Raw genomic sequence first — 18,839 nt, forward strand, 5'->3', positions numbered from 1 at the left:
TAGGGTATCTATTCAGGAGCTAAACAGGCTTCATCGTGTTTATGAAAAGTATAATGCCTACTTCTGTGCAAAACTATTAGAAACTCTGCGACTCTTGACAATTTTAAAGTCCACTTAAAGACTTATTACTGCACTATACCTTTTAATGCAGAATTTTATTTTCACTCTTGGTCTTTTACTAGGTCAAATTGGCACGCTTTCATTTTTATGTGTGTATTACATTTGTGGTACTGTAAAGTGCTTTAAGTTTTTTTGAAAGTTGTTCAGAAGTAAAACTATGATTTTATTACTATTTTTAAAATGGAAAAGTCTCATGGGCTTTATGTATCAGTTATTATGGTTTAAAAAACAAGAAAAGTCTGCAAATGAGAGGGGGTCATTATGCCCATCTTGCTTGTTTGGTAGTTTAGCACTTAAGTGAATCTACAATTTCATCCAGCCATTTCTTAAAGGTACCCCAATTTTGGGAATCGACCACACGGCTGGAAAACCATCCAGAAAACATAAAATTTTTTAATTTTAAAATTTTTAAGCACTGTGGCTAAGGTTCTGCGCCTGTGGCTGGAAGGTTGCCGGTTCAAATCCGGCAGCTGGCAGAGGAATCCTACTCCGTAGTCTTTCAGTAAAGAAGTGTTTTCTATTCTGTTTTAACTACATATCTGTAACGTTTCCCACTGTCCCATGTGTTTAATGTATCTACAGTATACTTCTTAGGATTGCACATACAGTTTCCTGAGACCAGGAATCATTCCCGTTGCTCTTCTTTGAATTCTTTCCAAGGTTATAATGTATTTTCGGTGGTGTGGTGAACAAAACCAAGACCTCTAAATGAGGTCTTGCTAGTGCACTGCAGTGCTTCAGCATAACTCCTCTGTATTTTAATTTGATACTTTTTGCTACGTACCCAAGCATTCTGTTTGCTATTTATATTGCTTACCCACACAATCTTGATGAAGAATAGAAGAATCTACACAAACACCCAAACCCCTTTTGTAACTTCCTGCGGCTCACAAGCACCAATGCATGTCTTTACTACCAGTGTGGATCACTTTGCATTTATCAATGTTGATTTACACTTTACACCAAGTGTCAGTCCATTGCCGACAACCACCACTGTATGCTGTATTGTTGTGCATTTGATAAATAAACCTTCATTGATTGATTGAGCTTTTGTATAAGTATTTTTGAAAGACCCTTGTTGCTGTTTCACTGTTGCACTTCACATTCATTAGCCAATCTGAGTCTATACCATAGTTTAGATCATCAACATAGATCAGGAAGAGCTATGGGCCTAACACGGATCCCTGTGGTACACCACTGCTTACATCTGCCCAGTTAAAGTTGCACCCTTTAAAAAACACTGTTTCCTGTTTGTTTACCAGGAATTTGAACTCATTACCATGGATTCCTATGGATTTTGAGAATCCAGCTTTTATGAGGCACTTCATCAAATGCTTTCTGGAAATTTAAATATATCATATCATAATCACATCCGTGTCAGCAGTCATAGATTTACATGCCATCTTCCATCTTCTTTCCATCAAGTAATATTAATTTTGCTTATTATTGTTGATTAAAAGACTGTATTAATTCACATATGTACACATACAGTATTGCCATACTCCACTGAAAGCATTTTTGAAAACAAACGTAGTTACTGGAATTACAAAAATACTACATCGCACATCACACTACTGCTGCTGTTTAAGAGATTTGCCTGTAAATCTTTTTTTCACTGTACATCACATTAATTTGTAGTTTGCATGCAGGGGTGTTTTCTTGATGCTGCTATTTGAAGGATGAGAAGAGTTACAGGCACTATTCAGATTAATGGGCTTCAGTCTCACACATAGGGCAGATGGACCAATCAAATACCTGACAATCTAGTTTAGACTTCATAACTATCTTTGAGTAGACTGTTCCATTAAATGTTTGTGCACTCATTTGCACTCAATTTACAATTTCTAATGGGAACATACTTAGAAAGAAGAGCATCATTTTAACAATATTAGTTCTGCATCAACTAAAGAGTTGTATGTTACTGTACATTCATGTTTCAGAGAGGTGGAACTTTCCAGTACACTTTCATTTATCTTACATTTATGGGATATTTGTGAAGCTTTGTAACGGAAATAAAGAATTTCACTAAATTCTAAAACAGTTCGGCTGTTTTAAAGTAAAGAGGCAGTTCAGCTCCTTATATAAATTCAGCAAATTTTTTAGTATAGAGAAATAATAAAATCTAGGATAATTGTACACAGAAAATGAGCTCCTTAAAGTATAGGCACAAAATCATTCAGAGTTCAAGTCTAGTGTTCATTATCCTTGGTTCAGACTGAAACACGTTTAGAAAACGTTGACAGAAATCCAGACAGTAAAATTAAAGTATGAAACTCAACTTCACCACAATAACAATAAATGAGTAAACTTATTTTGTAATTTTACTTATACTTTGCATTTTCTGTAACATCTGTGGGATACCCTGTTCAGCTAGTATCATCAATAGTATATTTCATTATCAGAGAACAATCACATACAAAAAATGAGGCAGGGATTCTTGCAGTAATTAGATGCTAATGAACAACCTTTGATTGCACTACTGGCTTCAGGGCATACTTTTTATTTTCTGTGCGAGGCTTATCAGATGTGTATTTGAATAAGAAATCTTTCATAATAATAGTATTAATTAAACTGAAATTATTAGTCAGACAAAATGAAACACAATGATTTATTTAAATTGTTTTTCACCACTGACTAAAAGCTCAAAATGTACAATGAACAGTTTATTTTTTCTCTACACAGAGATATGGTAGTAAGTTTTCTCGTGGTAAAACTGTAATGCATTATCTTTAAAATTGAATAATATTAATTCTTAAAGAAGTCTTTTTTTTACTGGAGAGAGTAAAACAAGCAATTGTTAGAAGGTGTTCATTACAATTAAACAGAAGCATAAAAAGTTAGAAACTCAAGGAGACCACTCCACTCATTACTTTTATGTTAGCCTTATTTAAAAAGGTATACATTTATGACTATGTCCTTTATCTTATTTTAAAAGAACAACCCTACAAGAGAGAACAAGTAATGATAACAAAATAGAATCTGCCTTCCACGTCACCTCAGGTTCTATGCATAACTAATTCAGGCGTCCTGTCCTATCTCCTTGCTTGGAATTTATCCAAGAATAGAAAATAACCTGTTAACGTTATTGCAGATCTTCCAAAAATGCAGAACGAAAACAAATTGTGATGGCACGTAGTGGAAAACTGAAAACGGAGACTCGCATGACAGAGAACATAAGTCAATTAATCCGAAATCTTGAGGTGGGAAACGTGTATTCGTGTTCTGCTGAGGCAAAGTGCTTTCACAGGACTCTAAAACTTAGCTGCTTATGTCAAAGGTTCATATGTTGTTTTTCTCAAGCAAATGGAAAAACACTGAAGAGGACGGGCTCTTTATTCTATATTCTTTACCGCACTGTATGCAAGCACTGGCTTTTCATCACACAGAAAAGGAAAGAACTGCAAGAATGTAGCAGCCAATATAAACTAAGTGCTACAAATTCATCATTGGAGATTTATGTTAATCTTTGTTCTTAAATTTTGCCAGTTAAGGTGGAGGATTCTCAGATCTCTGAAAATCTTTCATGGCCCTACATCTCCGTCTTGGAAGACCAGAGATACCTTTCTCCATTGCCAAATCCATTGCCAGAATTCTCATAATCCCCTTGTTAAATTTAACAAACTACAGTAATCCATTGTCTTCTAAAAGCTTAAACAGCTCTGCCCTATTTAAGATACAGCTGTTATATAGAAACTTCTTTGACCTTTTTACACCATGTGCATCTTAGAAACAACAGTAGAGTATTCAAAAATAATGGGACTCTTGCTAAAGGTAAACTTTAAAGTCTGGAATCACAGCTAAACCTTAAATTATGAACTTAAAATTAAGTTTATCAAAATCAAAACTAATCAGTACAAACATGAGTGCAAAAACTTTACTTTGTGCACAAGAGTACTGTATGTCAAGAAATTGCAACATACAGTAGCAATTATTTTAAAGGTTATTCATAAGGCAAATGAATTAATTTGTACAAGTTTATGCTGGTATTAAACCTCCTCAAGCATTCTGTGTAATATAAACCCACCTGAAAGAACTCCACATGTCATATCCTTTGAAATGAACAGCAGTTAAAAACTCACCCCATAAAAGCATGGACTTTTTCCAACCTTTGGTATCACTCAAGTGCATGCCTATTTATTTTTTTGGAAAATATTAAAATGTTCATGCAATCATACACATAAAAAGCCATATTAACCTAAAATTCAAAAGCATTTTAAAAAATCTTAATATAGTGGATATTTATAATCCAGCCATTATCAATTCCAAACACACCCATGAAGTTCTTCTCTTTGAAGAGGAGTGATCTATAAATAATATATTAACCCATGGTAGTTTATCCCCCTTGCTCCATGTCATTTTATAAGTTATGCATATCAGTACATTTCCTTTGTGTAATAAATCTATAATAAAAACAAAGTGAACATGAAAGAAGTGACAATTTACAAAAAAGCCTCAGCCACTTAATAAAGACATATAAGAAACGAATGCCAAGTTACAAGACAAAATTGGGGAGAAGCTTAGCTTTTGCCTTATAAATTATGCCTAATTGCCTGTGGGGCATGTTTACACTAATCATTTCTTGTCGTTTGGCATCTATTTCTCATAAAGAACAAGTAAAGGTTTATTCCATGCTGAAAAGAGAAGAAAAACACAACATGTGACCCCCGAAGAAACATTGTGTTTCTTTTCTTCTCTTTTCAGCATGGAATAAACCTTTACTTGTTCCTTTGCAGCCAAGCATGCTGACACAGCTACCTTCTCGATCTATTTCTGATATGTCATTCGAATTTTTAATGCATGCCTTATACATGGTCATTTTTTTCACTGCAAATTGCATTTATTTATGTGTTTTAATTGCTTTGAATTAAATAATACAGTATGATTAAAACAAATATTGTTTTATATTTTATTAGGTGGTCTAGAACTGCACATCACACATTATTCATAGAACCTACATTATAGCTACTGAAAGCAAATTAACTAAATTCTAACAGGGATTATGATAGTAATTCCTTATATATTTATCTTCAGGCAATATTTACTGTTAATGCCTAGAGGCAACTGTTTTGATATAAATAAACAAAGCTGGTGAGATTGAAACTCTGGGTCACAAACGTGCTTTTATCCACTACTTCATCACAGATCCCTTACAGCTGCAATCCAGTTAAGAAGTGAGTTAAAAGATGTGTGTAAATAGCAATCTTATATCTCTCTGACTAGACGAAGTTCTAACTCCAAGTGTCTTATTACATCCTCTACTTTCTAGTGTTGTTCTTTTGTACTGCCATGCCTCTGATGAACATCATTGCAGATGGGTTGATTAGATGACCACAGGTCTGTGTCTTGCATACATGAATATGTGTAACTCATTTGCATAGAATAAAATATATTCCTCTTCCATATTGTGCTGAAAAACAATAGGGTCAGGGACAGTCATAACAGTTTCCTTCACAATAGCTGCACTATGCTTGCATTTAGCTTTTACAAGTTACACATCTTAAGATGTTTTTCAAAGGCCAAACCATCACATTTGCATAAATAAAATTAATCCAGCATCTCAGGACAGTAATAATTACAAGAGGTTTCATTTATAATGTGAAGCAAATGACTAAACTATGATAGTAAAAGCTATTTTTTTAGGAGTGACTTGCTTTCACCTGTGCTCAAAGTACCTCTTATAATTTAAAGAATAGTTATATACTTATAACTTATAATATACTGAACAATTATACAGTATAATTATAAATATAATGAAATACTTATACATTTTATACTATTTTTCTATATTGTTATACACAAGATGTTTATTCTTATATTCCAATTTTTTGTACTAATTCATTTAGAACTGAATATTACTTATCTTCCATAAGATTGTATGGTATGTGGTTTACTGTTGACTTATTTAATGCTGAAAGCTGTCTTCCATTTGGCTCTCTTTCTCATGTGCACCAGGATGTAGGACCTGGCTAGTCTTCTCCAGGAGGAAGGAGATCAGCAGAAGAGGATATTGATTTTTTATGGCGATCTTTTTGTGATCTTAGTGATAAATACAGGGATGCAGGGAGCCATTCTTTTTCTTCTGAATGAAAAACCTATCACCAGCTGGTGAAGTGGATAGACAGATGAAGTATTTCTCGAGGTTAACCAAGATTACAGGTACAGGCGACCCATCAGCAGTGAGGTCCTGCTAGGAGGTCAAATCAGGAAATCATGGGGCTCGTGCGGAGGTAGGTCTGGGCTTTGTACATGCTAAAGACATCAACAGTCCTGATATTTTGCAGACAATTAAGAAGTGGTGACATCAGAAGTGGTGAGAATTTGTGGGATGGAGAAGCAATGACCCTGACAGTCTTTCCTCCAAGTTAATAGTTTGTGGCTGGGCCAGTCAAGATGAGGACTATGTAGCTCCAATGAGGGGAACCCCAGAACCAAGGGACAACATGACGTCAAACACAGAAGAGCTCAGCAGTTTCTCTGTGGTCACCATTGACTGTAAGGGCCGGGGAACACGTCTGTTTTTCTATATGGCCAAAGCCTATGAGTCTTCCATCCAATACCAGCACAGAGGAAGAGGAAGAACATGGGACCAAAGGTAATCCCAGGTGGACTGGAATTCCCATCAGCCCACGATTCCACAAACGCCTCCACCTGGAAGGTGTTTGAGTGCCATGAGAGCATGGCGGGCAGAGTGAATCAGAGTAGAAGCTGACGAGAAGTGGTTCCCCCACTCACTAGGCACTCTTGTCTACTTATTGAGCAGGGGGAGTTAACTGGCAACTCAGAACAGTTATCACTCCAGTGTCCTTGGCCCACACAATGCATAACCCCTCTTGGCAGCGTTCAAGTCATTCTGCCGTTGAGATCCTGGCCCTTCCAATCGGCATAGGCTCCTTGTCGGTGAAGAAGGGGCCCTAGGATCAGCAGGAGGGAGGATGACTGGTCTATGGAGGAATGACACAGCAGATTGAAGAGGGGGCTCCCATGAGAAGCAGTGAAGCTTCTCCTGCTGTCTCTCCCTGAGGAGGGTATCTAGCCAGACAGCTAAATTGATGAGGACTTCCAGGGTTGAAGGACGGTCTTAGCAGGCCAGCTTGTTCTTTAGCTCCTCCGAGAATCCCGAAATGGAAGGAGCAGTGAGCAACCAGTTGGCTGCCCTGTTTTAAGAGCAGTAAATGGTGAGTAGATGCAGCTGACCACAGGAGTCAAAGACATCCTGGAAGGTGTCACTGAAAATTTCAGAATTGCTCCACTCTCCCACAGTGCTGAAGCCCAAGCCAGGATTTCCCCAGACAACAGCGAGATCACATAGTAAAGAGCTTTCATGTGCTTTAACTCAGCTATAGCAGCACCGTTCAAAGCAGAAAACCAACTGCAATGTGTATACTTTATATATGAATGCATTCTTTATATTTAAAAAAGGCAGAAGATGATAAACTTTCCAATGCGCAATGTGTCTATATCTTTAAATACGTGTTTAGTGACAGACATAAACACACATATATATATATAATACCTCTCCCTCTCTCTCTTTATAAATGAATAACAAAAAATCTGTTCACTTTAAAAGTGAAATTCAGTGCTTTCTAACACATACTGCTTCTACCCAAAAATAGTTCATTAGGCTCACTGATACAAAAAAAGACACTTTAGCTTTAAATAATGGTGCACCATCTAACACTAGCCACCTCAAGGGCCTGCCAGAATCGAATTATCCGAAGCTTGCAGATAACATGTTTTCCCTGTCAATTCACAACAGTATAGATCCTGCTGTATTGAGGGCAGCCAATCTCACAACACTTTTTGATTCCAGCTTCCCAGCTGTTTTGCAAAGCCTGAGATTTTGAATATTTTAACATATTGTACAGACACAGATACCATAAACCAAATGTCTCAGAACATTAGAAACCATGACTTGTGGAGGAAAATAAATAAAACTAGCCAGTTAACACACATCTGAAGTTGAACACTGACTGCGAGAAGCTGTGGTTAAGTCTGCCTCTTGATTTGTCTTCTTGTATTTCATTGAATAATAATATCTGACTACTCATTTTACATAAAAACCACTGGTGCATATTTACAGCACATTTTAGTGGAATCATATACTCTTAACTTTTGATTACCTGATAGGAAAGATCAAATATTAATAATAGGGTTATTTTTTATTTTTTATTTAATACCTTAAAATAGTATAATACATAGAAATACATTCTAGACTTACAGTATGACTTTGATGCTTATATATAGTATAATATACAATTTAAATAAACTTTATGTTGAAAAAATGTTTTGCTTGTTTACAATGACAGAAATTTACAGTTAAAAATATAAACATGACATTAAAAACCAAGATAAGAAATCATTTCTGAGCAGCTAACTGTACAGAGCAAACTAATTAAACTTCACATTCCTTTCATCTTAAGTTGCAAGTGGAACTTTCATCTGGAGGTGGTGAAAGATGGAGAAAATAATGTCTTCATTAGAAATATTTCTGATTCAGTTGCTATTTATTATATATGATATTGCACACCGTCATCCTCCCCTGTGGGGGTGGACATTGAGCCTTCAGCGGAGAATACATTCTAATTGCTCCCTTTTCTATGATGACTGTGGCATGAAGCCTGAAAGCCTTCACTATTTGCAAACAAAATCAAAAGTACACAAGTGTACAGACTAAGAAGGGGGCACAGCTGACTCTTTAGCAAATGGAAAGTTATTTAGCCTGGAGTTCTTCTCCATAATGTCTGCTTACACATCCCGCTGTGAAGTATCAGCATGTAGATAAAGCAAAGTGGTCTGGAATATAATGGGAAAATGAGAAAAATTACATACATGAGGGGTCATTTGGTCCATTTAACATGTTTGGTTGCTTGTAGATCTGAAGACCTTTTTTCATTTCATTGTGGTTCTCGAAAAAAGCCAGGGTATCAGCTCTATCAATGTGGCTGGGGAACACCGCTGATGAAAGCAGGGCATTTCGGAAAGATGTGCCACAAGGTGCTTAATTTTGCTGATAAAAGTCAGTATTTTTACACAATGTAAAAGACAAAAAGTCATGTATGCTAGCTGTTCTTTTTGGAGTGTTTGACAACCAAGGATCCTGAGAATTAATTTAGGAATCTACAGTATACTGTATTAATAGTGGGATGCTCCTGCAAGTCTGTAGTGTAAATTTAATCTTCTTCTGCAGATGGACACATCACATGTGCTACAAGTTTACTCAGTGGACAAGAAAATTTTGCATGCTTTTCTGCATGCTTTAGATCAAAGTCTAACTAACATTACATGCATAAAGTCACTGGAGGAGGGTAATACAAATTGGAAATCAGTGTAATTATATGATCTAGTAGTTTAGGTGGGTAGCTGCGTCAGCATGAGTAGGCTGCAAAGGAACAAGTAATAGGTTTATTCCATGCTGAAAAGAGAAGAAAGAAAACACAATGTTTCGGCCGTGGAGCCTTCTTCGGGGGGTCACATGTTGTGTTTTTTGTCTCTTTTCAGCATGGAAGATTTTTCTTTTCATTATTTATCACATGGAGTTGGAGTTGATGTGCAGGTGTGTTTCTCCAAGGCTTTTGTGTGACTGATTTCATGTGCAGCTGCAACAGAAATACTGAAATGCTACAGAAATACTCTTCTCCCCATCTTGATGCAAAGATCCAGACCATTGGGGTAGGTGTTTATGGTCCAGAATGTAGCAAAGCACGGGATATCAGACAGCCTCAATCTCTGCACCAACGACAGATCCATGCTAGCTGATATCATACAAGTACATGGAAACCTAAGTCTGAAGATTAATTAGAATGCAAACAATGACGTGAAGAATTACAGAAAATTGATATGAAGAAGCTTATGAATAGCTCTTCAATACTGTATCAGTGTCTTTATTTTTACATGAAAGGAATTTCTTCTTCTTGTATGGATTCGGGCAATAAGCTTTCAGAAGCCTTTTTTAAAATATATTTAATTGGAATAGTTATGACATCAGCTGTTACCTTGAAGGGCAAAGGAAAATAAAGATGGAGATGAAACTAATAAATTTAGGAATTAATACTGGAGGCAATATCCATGCCCAAGACTCTTAAGGACCACACACAAACTAGCATCTACTTTATCTACCATCTTTTAAACTTCAGTATTATGACCTTTTAAAGCACTAATCAAGCCCAGACAAAGACAGAAATACTTGCTTTCTGTGAAATTCTTTATAGAGTTTTCATATGTGGTTGGGGGTAAAGAGCTAGTTTCCTCCATGGATAAATAATTTAGAAATAATAATAAACCAAACTGCTAGCCTGTAGACTCTGCCTTTTTACTCTACTAATGTGAAGTAGTTGGATTGGATTTCAGTATCACACATACAAATCAATGAGTACCTGTAGCTCCTGTGGTCTTCTAGTTAAGACTCTTCTGTGTTGACCAAACGACACAACCTTTGCTGCACTACAACTATTTATAATTATTACGAGTAACTCTAAGCCATTGTTAACATGACCTTAGTCAACTAACATTATTTCAATCACGTGTGTTTCTGAGGGGGGACATTATGGAGACACAAATAAAATTCATGACATTAGGCTTGAAAGTGACATAAAAAATACTTTCATTAACACTGCAAAAATTGTAACTGCAGACTGAAACCTGATTGATCCAGAAAAACAGCAGCTTAGTTCATTTTTATCAATTGAGTACAACTTTAATATATGGACCAAGATATGATAATAGCTATGATAATTGCATGTAAAATCTTCAGTATGTTCAAGAACAAGTTTTGCAGAAAAGCATTAAAAGTTCAGCTCTGGTCTTCATTATCCCTGGTTCAGATTTAAACAACTTTAAAAAATGCTGACAAACTTGAACGCTGGAAAATTAAAGTTTAAAATCCAGCTTCACCACAACAACAATAAATGAGTAAAAGTAAACATTTTTTTCAACTTGTAATTAAACCATGCAGTTTCTGTAATGTCTGTGGGGTACCCTGTACAGATCAACTGTACCATGTTTCTTTTATTACAGAACACACACATACATGGTTTCTTGCAAGTAAGTCACCAATAAACATTTTTGCATGTTGACAATTGGTATGTTTCTCACCAGCACACAATGTCCAGTAGAAGTTTTATTTTTCTCTGCACAGTTGTGGTAGATGGAATACCAGTAGTAACAGTGCAATTTTTTATATTCATGAATATTTTTTATTGTATTTAAAGAAGTAACTGCATTGGACAAAGTATGAAAAAGCTTTTTGTTGAAAGGAGTCACATTGATGTGAAATTCACTGTCAGAAAACTGAAGCCTGCAGAGCTTTCAACAAAAATACGAACCCATCAGTGTCTTTTTTTTGCTGAATTGATAAAAATCACACACTATATCTCTCTCACACATATCTCTCTTTTATATTGAAATCATTTTGAGTGAGAACTCTAGGTGTCTTTTTGTTCAGAAGGGGGTATTTGATAGCATGGGATTGTAAGAAATCTGACAGTTTTCAGAGAACTGACCAAAGCTGGTATGCTACAGATACAGCCATTCAGAATGTGCGTCAAAACCCTGTAATGCGTTTCAAGGCCTACACTTTACAGCATCTTTGGCTGTCCAAAGATGATCGACAGGTGGCACTTGTGGTGCATTAGATGTTAGTGAAACAATAACTTCATTTAATCTCTCTATTGTGCATGTTTAAATCAGTGAAATTTTACAACTAAAGGGACATTTTGGTAGCTGAGAACAAAAATAATAGGATCATAACGTCTCTGAACATCATAAACGATATTGATTTAGGAAAATAAATATATTACACATACCGTATATTGCTGGTAGTGGTAGCTAAAATTAATAAAATACACAACAGTATTCTACTTTCTTCATAAGTCTTGACATGCTCGTTCTAACTATATTAAGTTGACATACTTTATACAAAGTTATAATGTTTTAACCTTTTCTATGAATACTTGCTGTCGTTATCGCAGTAAAAAAATGTGTACTTTTTAGAATCCACTTAATAGGGAATTTAATATGGAATTGCTTATCTAAAGAAATAAATATGGTTCAAAGTATTACCGCATTACACTCTCTTTGTAAACATCTGCATCAATTTCTTTGAGTCATTCACTTGTGATTACTTTGGAAACATTTTAATCTGTCTGTTTCTGTCTGTCTGTTTCTAAGCGGTGCTTTGGTACAATGGATTTGATGCTTGCCTATCAACCTGGAGGTCAATGTTCGATTCCTGGTCAAGGAACAAGCTTTTCTTATAACAACTACAGACAAAAAAAGCAAATATTATGTACACTATATTGACATTTTATTATTTTTGTATATCACAATGTGTTCAATGTTAAATTATATCAATAAATCAAAAATATGAATGAGCAAATGTGAATACTGTCAACAGTGGGAGTAAAAACCAATTCAACCGATTTAATTCAAATCAATTCCAAATACTGCATCCGAATGGGGAAATTCAAAACAATCCTTAAAACAAAATTGTATAGTATATATTATACTGTAATTATAATCGAGAATAACAAAGTGGTATTAAAAAGACCACTGAAACTATAATAACGTATGTGATCATTATTAACAATGTTAATTTATTAATAAAAAAAATCAAACTGCTTGTATTTTGTTTAGGGTCATTTGTCACTGTTTTCATAACCTTGCTTTCTTATTGAAACCTATCGCCTATTTTTGAGACACGATGCTTCAGAGCCTTCAAACCACAGGCATTTTAAAGATCACGTTTTGTGAAAATTTTCACAACTTTTATATAAACAACATCTAGCACCCGTTTCCATGTTTAGAAACCTTATATTGAATAAAGGTGTGGATCCCAGGTGTAAGCGAGTTCACAATGCGAGAATCACAGTACAATTCAAAAGTTACTGTATGCATGCAAAACACCTGACCGTGTATATATTATAATTTCAATCTAGAATAACAAGTAATATTAAAAAGACCACTGAAACATGCACTGAAGCTTATGAAAAGATCTGCGTTTAATCGCAGCCAAAACGCAAGTTTGCACATTATCCCTCGGAGTGCCTTCAGTGCTTTCTTTATGTGTTGCTTAATCGCAGTGGAGGGAGGATGTGTGGCGGAAGGTTTAGGCTGCATTTGAATTGGCACTCTCCGTTCTTCACACCTGAAGGTGGCTCCACAGCCGAAACGTGCCTCTTTTCTTCTCTTTTCAGCATGGAATACTTCTTTACTTGTTCCTTCCCGGCCTACACATGCTGACATCGCTACCTACTTGAATGCTCAGTTCGTGTCTGTGAAAGCTTTTTACAACCATTTTTATTTCTTTGTGGTGCAACTTTAAAGTGCAATAGAAAATGAAACCAATTGTAAATAAAATGACATAGTCAACTGTAAATATTATGACGTTTACATAGACGTTTTTATTCATTTTATGTATCGCAGTATATTTACTTGACATTCACGATCACTTGAGTGTACTGAGGAGTATCAGATGTCAAGGAGACGCAACCCCCCTAAGATTTGTGTCTGTTGTAACTTGATAAATGGAGGATATAATTCCAGTTCTACTGTTTATTGACGAATATTGCGAATATTACACGTGTGCTGTGTGATGTGGTTTTTGGGGTTACAATAAATTGAACACACATTTTTATTTGTGGAATAGATTGTATTACATATCGTTAAATCACATTGTAAGGCTATATACTGCAATGAGAAAAAAATCATACGCAGGACTTTTCTCTCCCAATCAGGATTTTTTAAGCAGTGCTTTCTTGTCTCATGACACGCCACACAACCGTATCACATGAAGTCATATCCACAGATACAGTATACTGAAACAGTAGTGTAGACAGGTCAATGAACTGTAGTTTAAGTGTGATCTATACTGTATAACTATACTGTGTATACAGTATGATACTGCATTTTTTAAAGCCACTACAATACAGTATGTGAAACATTTTTACAATCAAAATGTACTGATTGCTGAAATTTGCATTAAGGCAAATTCTTAATTCTAAATGCAGAAGTAAACCTGAAAGAAGCAAATTACGTTCACAACAAGCCGCAGTATAATAAAAAACATTTTTATATATCAAACTAAGCAATTTTGTTTTTGTAAATTAAATCAATATTAATTTCATATTTTATATGCTGTAATACACAGTTTAAAATTAATAAAAGTCTCAATATTATCCAAGTTAAATTCTATAATTGGAAAAAGATTGACCCTCAGCATTGACCAGGATTTGAATCCAGGCGTTTTCTGGCCACAGCCCAAATACTTCTACATGCCAGATTAAGCATTCACTGCTCCACCTGGTGGTTTTACTAAGTAATGCAGTCCAAAAACTCATTTAAAAAAATGGGGTGTGTTATGTTGCACGCACCACAAGGTGCTCCAGTATCCGGCATGCATTCTGATTGGCTGGATCTGTAGATAAACACATTAAGACAACCACCCTCTTAGGAAGGTGAACTTGTTTTAAGGTCACCGGCCTAAATTCATCTTAAGTGGCTGCATCACAGGAGACCCCTTATGCAAATTACTGGAACAATTTAAATTTACAATTGAATTTACTCTGCATCTGTGATGCTTATATTTATTGAGCAGAATCAAAACAGAATACAGTAAATGCAAGATGAACATCTGTTCTGAGATGTAAAAATACTTCTTGAGCCACTAAATTGAACCCCTACCTCTCACTTCTTGTCTTAGTTGATCTCCCTTCTGCAGCACAGTTGTCACTAACATCACTTATGCTCTTGAAATTGGAAATGTTATGCCTTTTCATATCACATTTAATCTATTCTTTCAAAAATACTTTTTAATTCCAATTAAATGAAGCAGTTTTTGAGAAATTTTGTTAACAGAAAAGGTTAAACTAAAAAGCAAGAGGATCAAACACAGAAGTGATATCTACCTCAGGGACTGGAGAGAAATGCAAGAACATATATGCAAAAAAGATAAGAAGGCAGCAAGTGAGGACATATTTTTAATAACAGCTTCCCCAGCTGCACTGCATTCACCCTAAGGTCCATCACAACAAGCATCTACAACAATCATCTAGTTGTACTGAGGGCAAAACTAGGTAAAAGAATCAACGCATTATCTTCACTGACATGCAGTGTGAGCTCATCAGCAGAAAATTAGAAAAAAATGTAACAAAATCTGCAGGAATAAAGTACTGAAAAGAGCAAATTTGGAAACTTGAGCATTCTTCTGAATGGCCATATCGTCCATCTCTTTAATGCAATGACAGTTCTGACTGCAAACATGAAACATTTCTTATCACCAAAAGCAAGCTGGACAGTTTCACCACTTCTGTCTGAAAACTCTATTACTTTAAGCATTTAAAGATGATGCAAATGTAATAAAAATAAGTATTCAAGGGTGAGGACAGGTATTTTAGCTCATCGTAACTTATTAGCAGGTTGAGAAAGAGAGGTTTTGTAATTTATTTAGATACATATGTGAGGCAATTCTTTGAAACATTATTTTAACACTCAATAGTCGATGCCATTTACATATCAAAATCTTTGAAGAGAATGCTGAGGTAATGCAATGCAACAATTCCTACCATTTGTCTTTTATCTCCTCACTTTCTTATGATTATGTTTTTAAATAAATTATTACTGCTTTAAATAAAATCACTGCAAAAACTCAGCAAATACTCTAATTCACCTATGTAACATGGCTCATTTGAGGCATAGTCCTCTTAAGGTCACACAACCCCCTAAGGCGGCCATTAGTGTCGACTTCTCCCTCAACAGCAGACTAGCCTTTTGGTATAACAGAATTCATCAGTGGGTGGGGGAGGCACTACCTGACTTTGGGCTGGGAATATGCCTCAGTGATAACAATGAAATCCTGGAGAGGGATACGTATTTATAAAATCCCCAAATCAAGACATTTAGCATACTTCTAATATAGTTAACAACAATGCTTAGAAGACTTTCAAGGAAAGAAGGCAGAGAGGGTTTTAATACCCTTAAAAGTATTAAATTGATAGCCCCACAAAGGGTTTAAGTGCTTTGAAGCCTCCCTATATTCCTTTGAAAAGGTGAAAAGGTTGCAGACTCCACAGCATGCACACAATCACAGCATGATATCTTCCCAGAAAGGCCAATTAAGCTTTTAATTGCAACCCTTGTGGGTCAAAGATGCAACACAGACAGGCTAGTCATCAGTTTGCTGGCACACTTAAAAGGAAAACCCAGGGTTCTGAAATCACGGAATGTATAGGATCCAGTGGACATGGCATACCAGTTGTACTCCAAACTGAATGCTAAGCGCTGTTCAAATCTGCCAGCTGGTGCACTGTAAAGTGCACTTCATTAATAAAGAAACAAAAAAGTTCCAGATTATTAAGGCTAAAATGAAATCTTTCACGGTATTTCACCCAATCATGTTATCAGTGTAATGGTGTTCACTTATTGGACACGGCACCTTACCTGTACAGTGGAACTAATCTCAGCAGCAAATCCTCCTGTTACTGGAGCTTCATGGCTGATAAGGAGTCTCCCAGTCTTCGCTACAGACTGGAACAAAAAGCAAAATAAACATGAGAATTTATTTCCTGATCGAGAAACACTGGAATGGTGTTTGGAAATAAATCTGATTGGAAAACAATTTTTAGAAGTTTGCAGAAGAAAGTAACAGCTAAATATACACAGTATACAATGTTTATCCGATATGGCTATGCACACTTCGGAAAACCTAATCATCAGTACTGATTAACTGGCTTAACATGTGGCACCGTGAGGTTTTACGTTTGTACATTATGCCACATTTTATGCATGAAGGGAGATATACAATACAAAATACACAAAATGATTATGGAAATCACAAAGATAAGAACTCTTTGAATTTTAGGGTGGGAGAATGTATATATCAACCTAATCAACAATGTAGCAGGCTACACACTTATTAAAATGCCATTCTTTGCATCAGTGAATTCTATTCTGGTTTTAGCTGAAGAGTAGGTAAAAAAAATCATACAGGTGAAGCACATTAACATCTGACACTGAACACCTAGATATGCAACTGAAGATCATGAGAAAGATAACAGTCATCAAGAAGAGGCATGTTTTGTTCTGCTTTAAGAACTTCTGTCATCTTATTCTGTGCCCCTGGGGCCGGTCTTTCTAGTTGTTGGGTCATTTAAAGATTGATAAGGGAACCCCCAGAGGCACGGATCTTTAAGATAACAAAGTAACATGAAGTGTCACTGTTAGACAATAAACCTGTAGTAAAGATCTTTACCTGAACATCATGAAGCACGAGTAAGAGTATTTTGGCTTGTTATGGCATATGAAAAAATAGTCTGTTAAGACCTTGACAAAGAAAATATATGCTACAGTATGTGGCCCTGAGACCATTTTTACCTTAAATTAAATGAATTTCATTTAATGAATCATTAATGAAAATTAAATGAATGAATGAGTACATTCCGATATAAGAATAAATAAAAGCAGTGATCAAGAATATTTGACAAAACATGGATTAGAAACACTTTATCAAATATCATTTCATTCTGCAATGCTACTCTAAACACTAGCACTTTCAAAAATGTTGTTTTGAGTATTCCCATCGAACCACACATGTTCAGTACTTTAGTTGTTAATAACCACATACAATAAGTTTAAAAGTATTTATAAAGTTGTAAGCTCGAAAATTGAATTAAACGAATGTGTATTTTTATAGTCTGACCAAAAACACATCTACACAAAACTCCAGCTGTTTATTTTTTTAAAAATCCTAACACCCATACCTGACAAAGTATCTGTATTTTAAAAGAAATACCATGTACAGAGAATATTCTAGTTATTACATTATCAGTTTTAATTCGGAATACCTAGTTGGTTGATCAAGATGTACTTCAAACAGTGGAATATTGTTTTCCCCATAGATCCAATTAACACTTAACTTCAGTTGTCTCTCAGAGAATAGTTTTCTTCCAATCTTGATTATATACAGTGGGCTACACTGATGTTAGAGAGGTAGAGATATTATACTGCCATTTGTTGTAGCACAGCAAGGTTTACTGTTAGGTAAGGCCATTTTTTAAGAACACTAATAGCACAAGCACCCTGTGACAAAAAAAATGTTTTCAACCTGCAAGAAGGTTGCACAGAACTGACATAAGACACGTGTTGCATGTAAGGCATGGCATTTGTACTGCATTAAAGCGCAAGGGCATGATAATTCATTTCAGTATTATCTTACGGAGCAAAAGGTCAAATATAACACTAAACAATGACGTTGACTGATATTTGCTTGGCAATGACATTAAAGTGCGGATTAGTTCCATTTCTTTTTAATCTTCCTAAATAAATGGAAAAATGTCATCTTCCTCCCAACATGTTCACTTTTGAGACACACCACATGGTAATCACTCTGCTTTAAAACTCCAAACAGTTAATGAAGTTGGTACGACCACCTAAACATTCGAACCGGATGTACTGTATGGGTCAAGCCACAGTAGTTTCTTATTTATCTGAAGATCAGGCAATGAAATGAAGAGCAATAAAATCTATCAGTGCTGGCTACATCTCCAAAGCTCCCCCAAAATTATATTTAGTGAAAACACTGCAATATTTTCAGGTGTCACATTGGGCTATTTCATTTGTTCCTTAAAAAAATACACACACACACAAAGCAAATATGGTAGCAAATGACTTAGAAGTGTGTCCAGAGAGGAAGTATTGTTGTGACTGTGCGTCTGAAATTTAGATACACA

General features: G+C 35.6%; 1 protein-coding gene across 1 annotated transcript in view; it reads right to left on the minus strand.

The window, feature by feature from the left end:
- The window catches only part of bckdhb (branched chain keto acid dehydrogenase E1 subunit beta), a 117,517-nt gene that overhangs the window by 10,383 nt on the left and 88,295 nt on the right, over positions 1–18,839 (minus strand). Inside the window, exon 9 of the mRNA XM_088934267.1 lies at positions 16,552–16,638. Coding sequence (XP_088790393.1) covers positions 16,552–16,638 — 87 coding nt within the window. The remainder of the gene's footprint in view (positions 1–16,551; positions 16,639–18,839) is intronic.

The sequence above is a fragment of the Atractosteus spatula genome, chromosome 2 (assembly GCF_055471065.1).
Source record: "Atractosteus spatula isolate fAtrSpa1 chromosome 2, fAtrSpa1.hap1, whole genome shotgun sequence".
In the NCBI taxonomy this organism is placed as follows: domain Eukaryota; kingdom Metazoa; phylum Chordata; class Actinopteri; order Semionotiformes; family Lepisosteidae; genus Atractosteus; species Atractosteus spatula.